General features: G+C 52.9%; 1 protein-coding gene across 1 annotated transcript in view; it reads left to right on the forward strand.

Moving 5' to 3' along the window:
* Positions 1–4,250: 4,250 nt before the first annotated feature.
* Positions 4,251–10,706, forward strand: part of DRC7 (dynein regulatory complex subunit 7) — a 25,753-nt gene continuing 19,297 nt past the window's right edge. The window contains exons 1-5 of the mRNA XM_039880989.1: positions 4,251–4,304; positions 6,926–7,148; positions 7,564–7,738; positions 8,842–8,967; positions 9,644–9,838. Of these exons, the coding sequence (XP_039736923.1) occupies positions 6,961–7,148; positions 7,564–7,738; positions 8,842–8,967; positions 9,644–9,838 (684 nt within the window). The 5' untranslated portion in view covers positions 4,251–4,304; positions 6,926–6,960. The remainder of the gene's footprint in view (positions 4,305–6,925; positions 7,149–7,563; positions 7,739–8,841; positions 8,968–9,643; positions 9,839–10,706) is intronic.

Raw genomic sequence — 10,706 nt, forward strand, 5'->3', positions numbered from 1 at the left:
TGACAGGGCCCTGAACCAGGGGAGTGTCTCAGGCCAGACCCGGCTTGGGTATGTCACTTCCCATGGCTGTATCTCCATGTTACAACCCTGTACTGGCTTCCTTTGTGGACAACAAAAAGAAGCAGAGATAACAGAAATAGAAGAAGAGATCCAGAGATAGAGAGATGGAGAGAGATAGGGAGAATTAACAAACTGGTACAAAGCAAAAAACAGAGAGGAAGAGACAGATGCAGACAGACAGCAGCCCCCTTACCCCGCCTCCCGGCCTGCCCCAACCAGGGGGGCAGAGCGCTGGGAACTGTCCCCCTCCCCGAGCCTCACCCCGCACATTAGTGTCCCCACTCTAGCCTTTACTTACTAACCATCGGGGGAGTCTCGCCACCTACCTAACCCCCACCCTCCCCAGTGGGCTTTGGGGATGGTCAAGCACCTTCTACAGGTGAGAAGTTCTTATCATTAGACCCTCCCCACGGCCTCTGGGCTGCTAGCCTCCTCCCAGATGCCAAGTCCGGACATGGACTGAACCAGACAGGAAGGCAGGGTCCCTTGTCTTATGCAGGATGCTGTGTTCCCAGAAGGGGAGCCCTAGGGTGTGGACATCACATCGGTGGAGCAATGCACATTGTTAGAGTTTGCACACACGCTTGGTGGGTTTGGGGCTTATCTTCACAGACATCTCTTCCTCACGCTGGCCCCTCGAGACTCCCTTGGCTTGAAGAAAACTCAGATGGAGCCTTGTGTAAAGCATGACCCTATGCGACCTGCACGTAAACTAGGAGAAGTTGAAGGTTAAAGCTCCCTGCCAGATCCCTTCTGCAGCTCTGCCAAGCGGACTAGCCCTGCATGGGGATGAGGTGTGAAGCCCTGAGAGGCCCAGCAGCCACACGAGGCCACTCTGCGAGCTGGGCTGATGCTAGGTCTGAGGCCTCCCTAGGTTGCTGATGCCTCCTTCCAGGCATTCCCTGGGTTCAAGAATTATTACCATGTTCCAGCCTGCCCCAGCCCCCCACCCACCACCAAATCCCAGGCTGCAGCTTTCCCAGACATGCTCAGTGGGATGTCGGACCAACAAGCCACAAGCCCCACATGGGCTGGGTTTCCCGGTGCAGATGGAGAGGGCAGATGGGGGTGTAGTTAACAATGGGGTTGTGCAATTTTTCTGCTGGTTCTCTACCCCAGGGCCAGGCAGGGGCAGAGAGACCGGGGGCCCTCATTGCCTAGGATCTCTGCAAAAGCAGCTCCAAGTGCCAGGCTGAACATGTGCCAGGGTGGAGCCATGGTAAAAACATGGTAAAAACATCCCCCGAGGCCCAGCATGAATGGACAGGACTGCCCTGTCGCCGCACTGTCAGAAGAGCAGCACAGCGGGTGGACAGCTCCGCGGTTGTGAGCACAAACTGTGGTCCAGATTCCACCTCTGCTGCTTGCCTTGGACCAGTTCCTCACCTGCTGAACCTACAGAGTGGGGATGGCAGTAGCTGCCCCACGGGGCTGGCGAAAGCTTAAACGAGAAAGTGGCTGATGGTGCCTGGTGCACCTGGCCTACCTGGCCCAGAGGGGATGTGACTGAGCCAGAGCTTTGCCTTGGCCATCAACTTATCAGGCCCTGGGCTCCTGGGCTCCATAGGCCATCACCATGGCTCCCTGGTTCTCTCTGTTCTGCCTCAATTTCTTCATTCCTAGTATTTTTTTCATTACAAGATAACAAATATACAAGAAAGTAAGATGGTTTACTTGCCCTGTGCTCTCAGATAGATAACTTACTATCAAAAGATAAAAATTCTTCACAAATCCATCTATGAATACAATACAGTTTCAATAGAGATCCTAAATGATTTTTTAAACACTTTCAAACAATTATTCTAGAATTTATATGGAGGCGTATAGGCCTCAAGTAGTTGAAAGAGGGCATAGGAGGAAGATTTGACCTGTACATAAGAAGTTATTACAAGCCCATAGTAGTAAGTCCAACATGGGATCTATGCAGGGATAGGCATGAAGACCTGTGGAACAGAACAGAGGACTCAGCGGCAGACCCATGTACACTTGAGGGGCTTAACATACAACAAGAGTGGCATCATCATGCAGGGGTGGATGGTCTGAGGATGGTGTTGGAAAATTGGCTCATTATATGGAGAAAAATAAAACAGAATCCCTACCTAACCCCACATGCAGAGATGAGCTCCAGGCAGATTACACGTCTAAATGGGATGCCAAAGCTATAAAGTTAATGTAGTTAAAATATTTTGTGACCTAAGGGCAAGGAAGGATTTCTCAAGCAAAAATTCATCGGCACAAAACATCAGACAAAACCTGGCAAATTTAATTACATTAAAATGAAGGTTTTCTGTTTAATGAAGGACACCCCAGGCAATGTTAACAGACAGGCGACAGAATGCGGGAAGGTACTTGCAACATCAGAAGGCAGGGAGTAACATCTGAAAGTTCTACACACCAAAACAAGGACACGTCCCTGATAGAGAGAAATGGACTGAGGTTTTAAAAGACAAATTCAGAGAAGGAAACATCTAAAGCTAACACGCTAGCAGATGAAGACACATTTAAAGTCCTTAGTGATCAGACAGATTCACGTTTAATAGAGATACATGAAACTGGCAAACATTAGGATAATATCGACTGTCGCAGGACAAGGGTTTAGTTTAGGCTCCTACACGCATTGCAGAAGGTGGGGAGAGGGTAGTTTTTACTGCCTGGAGGAAAATGGGGTGCTGCTGCTGGCCCAGCAATCCTGCTCCTAGTTACTTATCCCAAAGGATCACTCTTCCAGGTCTAAAAACGATGTGACTGATGACATGTGTGCATTATCTGTGATGGAAGGGAGTTGGTGGCAAAGCTGGAAGTCGTAGAGGTAATTAGTGTAGATCCGTGCCATGGACTCACAGCAGCATGGCTGGACCTTAAAAATACGGTTCTTGGTGAAAATAAAAGAAACAAGAGATAAGAACACAATATCATTTACACAAATTAAAAACAGCAGCATGCAAAACAATGCTCATTTTGGGGAAAAAAACATGCACACCAGGATGGTTGCCTCTAGGGGGCAGAAAATGGGAGTGGGTGTAGGGATAAAAGGGAATAAATAAATATACAGAAGAAATGAGATGGTACATGGAGAAAAGGGGAGACGAAGCCTACGTTCTGTTCCACCAGCCTCACGGCACGTGCTTTCCCTTTCCTCTGCCCTTCCTGCCTCCCCCCGACACCCCGCGAATTCCCCACAGAGCTCATCTCAGGACACGCACCAGGACTGATGGCCTCACACTGTCTCGTGAGTTTTCCCTCAGTCTAATTTATCCTTCACATTATTTTTCATGACTACATAACATTCCAATCGGAAGCAAAAGCGTCACTATTATTGAGAATCGAGGTGATTTCTGTGCTTTAACCAGGAACAGCAACTATGTAAGCTTATGAGGACGTCTGTAGTACTACCCCAGAGCCCCACCCCTGAAACTCCACGGGGCCAAATTATGACTTTTGTGGGCCCTTTCTTTCAAAAATAAAACAGTAAAAATTATATTTCATGACTACATTGGTACCAAGATAAATATAATCCAGGGTGGACTCATAATTATTGCATATTCATTATCAGTCTATTCATTTTTTTCTTCCGAATTTAGAAAAAATTAAAATTAAGTACTTCTATAGGCCACTAACCTCATGGGTAAGTTTTCTCTGTCCTGTGGATTATATAATACTAAACCAGTGGCCCAGCCTGGACTAGAACCCAGGGCTCAGGCAGCCTGGCTCTGTCTGCCATGACAGGCAGCCGTGCCAAGACCACGCTGGTTCCCATCTAACCCGATAAAGGCCACGTTGACCGTGCTTGGGGGAGGGGCAATGAATCCTGGTAAATGTTTAACAACTGACTCAGTGAGAGAAAAAGCCCTGGTCTGTAGCATTTGCCAGTTTCTCTAGTATAAATAATCTCACAGCCAATTTTAAGCCAGTTTTTATCAATTAGATAATAGTAAAATGTAACAAAATAGGAAGAGACATATTTTGGGTATTTGCTGCCTTTGTTTTTAATATCATCTATTTACTTATACGTCTTTATAATTTAATTTTTAATAATGGCTGTGTTTGTCGACTGGCTCACAAACATTCCTGAAATTTTAGCAATCAGCTCGTGCAAGCTGGCACAAGCTGCCTTCAGCCATCACTGCAGCAGTGGGTCTTGTGGGCCCAGACCCGACAGAAGACTACATTTCCCAGAAGCCTCCTCTCCCAGGACAGGCCCTCAGCTTCTGAAAGCCATTACCATGGAGACAGGCTAACAGATGGTACGGGCTGTCCTCAGAGGGGTGAGGAAGGAGTAGGGGACTGGGGGTGGCTGGACCCTGCCTGCCACAGAAGGGGGCTGGAGGGTGCTGGTAGTAAGGGGTCTTCTGCCTGGGGGCTTTCAGGCCCGGATGTTGTGTGTGTGTGTGTGTGTGTGTGTGTGTCTTGCGTGCATCTGAAAGACGTGCAAGAGTTGCCCTGGGGAGAAGGATTGCAGAAAATGGCCCGGGGTGTAGGGGGACCTCTGGGCCTCTCAGCAGGGTCCGGGGAACTTTGAGGCAGGACTGTTGTCCCCAAACCGCACTGTGGCAGACCAGGCAGCCCGATGTAGAGAACAAAGTAGTGCGGTTCTGGCCCAGCTCTGTCTCTGATGATCATGTTCTGTGACCTTGGGCCCAGAGCCCATCTCAGTGTCTGCCCCAGCTGTAACCCCCTGCTGCCCAACTTGACCTTCTCCCTCTCCTGCTTCTTTCCTTGTTCCCCAATCTCCCTACCATCACCTGCCACCATCCTTCTGGGACTTTCCCATCTCATCAGGCCCTTAAGTGTATGGGTTTCAAACCCCAGATCTACTGCGTATTAGCTCTGTGACCTTAGGCGGTTTCCCCTTGCTCTAGGCCTCAATTTTTTAATCTACGAAGTGGGTGACATAATAACGTCTGCCTCACAGAATCATTGGAGGATAAATGAGATCAGCTCTGTCAAACCCCTCATTAGCACAGTGCCTGGGACGCTGTTTAGTAAACAGGAAGTGCCTTTAATGGTTATTTTTGCCCTCCCTGAGCTCGTCCTCTCTGTGCCCAAGAAGTGAACAAACGGATCTGATCACTGGGCTCTGTTGCTTGGCTGGTGGGCTCAGCGGGAGGTTCACCTTTAGGGAACTGGGTCCTGAATGGGCCTGCTGAACACAAGGCCTCAGCCATGACGTTGACCCCCTGAGACACGGACAGGCTGACCTCCAGCAAAGCAACAGATGTGTCCAGCCCCTCCTGAGTCCTACAGAACGTCGGCATTAGACAGAAAACATCTGTGCCTCCTTTCATATTGCAGAAGGGGAAACTGAGGCCCAGGAAGGGGCAGGGAATGGCCCAAGAGCCCAGCAGGAACTGCTGGTAGAGGCAAGTCTTCCCCTTAGCCAAGCTGGTGGTCAGTGACTCGTCTCTCCGAGAGGCCCAGGTGGGGGTTGGAATGGGGAGGTGGGACCCGGCATTTACCTCCTGGTGACTTTTGCCCTCTCGGTCCTGTCTCCGCTCCAGAGGGTGATGACAAATCTGGGGAGAATCTACACATTTCTTCCCATTTCTTACTACACCCGTCAGCAGATCCTGTGTGTTAGGTCAGTTTCCTCCTCTCAGTACCTTTTCCCTGTTTGTTGCAAAGAAAACAGATACTCGAGGTGGGGCAATGAGACATGCCTGGGCGGGGAGGCTGGGGGATCGCTGGGATCGGCTGGGATCGGGTAACAGGAACCAGCTTAAACGAGCGGAGGCTCCATCTCCTCACACCACGGGGAGTCTGGAGGTGACGCTGAAGGCCTCCCCAGCATTCATGGGATCCTGGCTCCCCACGTCTCTTCAATCTGCCGTCCTTCGTGGCAGCTTTGGTCCTCATGTATGGTCACCTTGCGGTCGTGCACTGGCTGCCCACCTCCTGCTTTCTGTCCCTGTCCCAAGCAGGAAAAGGAGAAGGGCAAAAGGTCTGTGCCAGCTGAGCCCCTGCCCTTCCACGTGCAGCAACTTCCACCCACTTCTCAGTGACCAGAACGGGGTTTCCATCATAGGGCTGACTCTAGCTGCAAGGGAGGCTGGGAAGCTGGACATTTCCAGCCAAGCACATTGCCGCCCCCGATAAATTGGGGCTCTGTTGTATGGAAGCGGGGAATGGCTCTTTGAGTAGGAAACTAGTGGGCTACCTCAGTGAGGCTTTGCTCTGGGACCACGGCACGGCCTTGCCTAGGGCATGCAAGCACATGTGGCTCCCAAATGACACTCTGTGGGCTGACACAGGACTTGTCCAGGAGAGTACAGGCTTTGTCACCCTCTAGACACCTACCTCTTGACCAGGGGCCTCGGCGGAAGCCCTGCCTTTGCCGCCTCTGTGCCTCGGTGCCACGTTTGGTGATGTCACCTTTCTTTTTGTCGTCGTCATATTTCGTATCATCACCTTACTATTATGAATAGTTTTCTTTAAACCAATTCACTTATTAGATTTAATAAATATATTTAAATGGGAAGTTTTATGATACTACGGCAACCCTTTCAGCATTAGCATCATTGTCATAAAGAGAAGGTAACTGTTAGAATAAATATCTGAAAAGCCAAGCAACGTCCGTAAGTTTGGGCTAACCCCCTCCTCCCTCACCCTACCCCCACGCTCACAATAGCTCTCAACCTTGGCCGGCTTGTCTCTGTTTTAAAAGATTTTCACATATTAGAAAGGTGTTCTAGACACGCTAGCACCAAGCAGAGACTTTCTTCTCCAAGGAAAGAACGTTTACGAGGGACTTAATTCTTCCCTCTGTGATCCGAACCACCTAAAACCACCGCTCAGGGACACGGGTGGTTTGGGTCGCCCATTCCTGCTCTGAACTTGGCCATTCTGAGTGCGTCTATCTTTTCCGCAGAGACTCCGACTCTAGACAGTCAGAGACACGCCAGGATGGAGGTCCTGAAGGAGAAGGTAGAGGAGGAGGAGGCGGCCGAGCGGGAGGAGGCGGCCGAGCGGGGCGAGAAGACGATGAGGCCCCTGGAGGTGCGGAAGGAGGAGACCTTCCTGACACAGGAGATGCTCAGAGACCTGGAGAAGAAGGTGTCGGAGATCGAGGTCGCCGCTCCGCGGAGGCCCTCGTGAGTGTCGGGGTGGGGGCTTCGGACCCAGCCGCCCTGGAGCGGGTCAGAGCCGGGCTGGGCAAAGGAGGAGCCAGGCAGAATGGTGGCACTTGGGCTGGGATGCAGGCCCAGGACCTAGAGGAAGGTGGTTAAGAGTGAGGGCTCTCCGCTTTCAGCATGCCCGGACCGAGTTCCCACTCTGCCCCCTCACTCACTGTGTGACCCTGGGCAAGTTACTCAACCACTCTGTGCCTCGGTTCCCTTATTCGTTTAAAAGTGCAGGTGCTAATAATGATACTTCCCTCCCAGGTGGTTGTAAGGATTAAACAAGGAAGGGATAGAGCCCGTGGCAGCTCGGGTAGATCAAGGGTTCTCTGTGTGCCAGGCCTAGCCTCGCGCAGACTAGTTAATGCCACCCTTCTTGCGGGCACAGGAGCATTACCAAGGACACTGTTGACATCTCCAAGCTGCCCCTTTCCTACCAAAGCAACACGCTCAAGGAGGAACAGCTGCTGCAGGTGGCGGACAACTTCTCCCGCCAATACAGCCATCTGTGCCCGGACCGCGTGCCCCTCTTTCTGCACCCACTGAACGAATGCGAAGTGCCCGTAAGGCTGGGCTGTGGAGGGCAGGGCTTGGGGCTTGACAGCAGAGGGAGGAGGGAGATGGGCCCAAGCATAGCCCTCCCGTGGGCCAGAGCTTATAGCCTGGGAGCAGCATAAACTCAAATGCCAACAGGCTCGCTGTGAATCCCCTCTGGGGCGCTGGCGGCCCGGAGACCCTTATGCCTCCCCCCAAGGGGCAGGCTCCAGCCCCAGAGTCCGGCCCAGTCCAGGGAAGGGCAAAGAAATAAGACAAAATGACCAGGGTGGGCCCCGAGACCCAAGCACTGGACTCCTTCTGTCCAGCCCTGTGACCCAGGTCAAGTCCCTGAGTCTCTCAGGGACTGAGTTTCCCCATCTGTAGACAAAATGGCACAGGATGAATCCAAAGGCTGCACAGCGGCAGCTCACAGGCTGGCAGGGACTCCCAGACTGTTGTACTTGGCCCACATGGTGATTTTTAACAAACACATTAGCTGCCAGCATTTGAAGCTCGGAGACTCCCCTGCAGTCCCTACTCCCCGTTTCCCTTATCTGGTCACCCCAGGCCCGCGTTTCCCTTGCAGCAGGGGCTGCATTGGGGCTGCCCCTCACGTGGGGCCATGCGCGATCCATTCCTCGAATCTACAGGGAGACTGGAAGGCCTGGCCCACAGGCCCTGGGTGGCAGAGCAGCCCCTCGAGGTCCCTAGTAGCACTAGGTCCCCACCCTGGATGGTGGCCTAGAGCCAGACAGACCCAGCTCTGCTGCCCACTGTGGACCTGAGCCAGTCAGCTCACCTCTTGGAGCCTCTGTTTCCTCCTGTCAATGGGAGCTGCCTCACAGGGTTGCTGGGGATCCGGGAGGCGCCGTCAGATCTGGCGGTAGTCAGTGGGGAGGGGTGATGACAGGGAGGCCCTGATTCTCACCAGCACCACTTATTCTGGATCTGGGCTGGAAGGGCTCCAGGATCCCTTCCTCCAGCTGCCAAAGTACTGAGGAGGAGCCTGAGGGCCAGAGAGGCCCAGAGAGGGCTCCCCTGACCCTGAGGTCGCCGGCTTCCTGGAAGTGCTGGGCTCCCCTCTTAGGTGGATTGCCCCCCGCGAAGCCTTCGGTCTCTCCCCTCATAGAAGTTCGTGAGCACGACCATCCGGCCCACACTGATGCCCTACCCCGAGCTCTACAACTGGGACAGCTGTGCCCAGTTTGTGGCGGACTTCCTCTCCGTGGTGCCCCTGTCCGACCCCCTCAAGCCGGTACGTGCCACCCTGGGAAGGTCTGGAGAAAGAGGCTCAGCAGGACACAGGCCACAGCCCACGAGTCTGTCTGGGGGTGTGGCGGGAACAGGCCCAGAGAGAGGCGGTCACTTAACCGAGGTCACAGAGCACAGGGGTCTCCTGACTCCCACCCCTTCGCCTCCTTGGCCTCTTTCTGGCTTCAGAATCTTCCCTTCTCAACTTCAGGAGGTGGGGGACAGAAGGGGGGCCCTTGCTGCTCTTGGCCCACAGCTCCTCTGCCCTTCCTCTTGAGCTTCATTCTGAAGCCTCAATGGGCTTCTCGCGGAGAAGGGCGGGAGGGCGGGAGGAAGCGGTAGGTCCACCATGGAGACCTGGGAAAGGGAAGAGAAGGAAAGGATGGGGGGACAAGGCGAGGGGAACTTTGAATAAAACCGCAAAATCGCCCCTCAGAGAGCATTAGACTCGAAGCTTCTTCAGTCCAGAGGGTCTTTTCCATGAGGAAGTTCACGGCCCCTTAAAATTACAGGCAAATGTAGATGGCACTTTCTGGACGTGGGGTCTCCGGTTTTCATCCCACCCTTAGTAGGCTCCTTCCCCCGACAAGGGTGAGGAGCCGAGCGGGGGCCCAGGCTGTGTGGGGCGGACGGCGGGGGCGCAGCAGGCCCGGCCGCGCTGACCTCCCCGCCGCGGCCAGCCCTCGCACCTGTTCTCCTCCACCACGGTGCTCAAGTACCAGAAGGGCAACTGCTTCGACTTCAGCACGCTGCTCTGCTCCATGCTCATCGGCTCCGGCTACGACGCCTACTGCGTCAACGGGTACGGCTCGCAGGACCTGTGCCACATGGACCTGACCCGGGAGGTGTGCCCGCTCACCATCATGCCCAGGAAGGTACGGCCGGGCACGTGCTGCCCTCGGCGTCCTGCGGGACGTGCTATCCTGAAAGCAGTGTGTCCCCAGAGCAACCGCCGCCGCCCCGGGCCGCACACGGCTCAGGTCTCCAGACTGGCTGTCCCTTTCCCACAATGCAGTTAACTACTGTGTTCCCTACAAGGTAAATTTTGTGGATGCCACTTGGCTTGGATCGTAAGCCAAACTCTTCCTGATTACCCTGTGTATTTGATAAAAACCCGAGCAGCCCTTTTCGTATAAGGAAGAAATAGACAAATGGACAGATAGTTAGTTCTTTTATTCCCGCTCCCAGGTAAAAAGACCCCTTTTTAACAGCCAAAAAAAAGAAAAAAGGTCAACCGCCCTCCAGTGAGTAGTCGACGTGTTTTGCTTTCTGTTGACCGAGACTCCATAATGACCAGAGTCTGCTGTGAACACTCTTAAATGAACTTAATTTTAGGGATCAGAAATTTAAGGATCTCTTGGCCTTTGGAAAGTAGCCACACGACAGGCAGAAATGCTTTTTGTGAACTGGATTGATTCCAGGACTCGGTGATCAGGATCAAACCCCTGTAGGTGTCTTCGGCTCAGGGCTGGGGATCCAGGGGCCTGGGGCATCTAGCCCGATGCACATGTACCTGTGTTACACCTGAGTCGTGCTCAGCTAGAGGGAGGCACCAGGTGAGCGCCTCGCTCTCTCAGGCCCACCTCCTTAGGAAGATGAAACAAAAAACTCCATCATTACTTTCGGCTCCAAAGGCCTGTGAGCTCACACACACACGTGCACACACACACACACATGAGCCTCTTACCTCAGCCAAAATGTTAATCATTATTATTATTTTTTTAGGCAAGGCAACCCTTGGTT

Source organism: Pteropus medius, unplaced genomic scaffold, assembly GCF_902729225.1.
Source record: "Pteropus medius unplaced genomic scaffold, Ma_sr-lr_union100, whole genome shotgun sequence".
Classification (NCBI taxonomy): Eukaryota; Metazoa; Chordata; class Mammalia; order Chiroptera; family Pteropodidae; genus Pteropus; species Pteropus medius.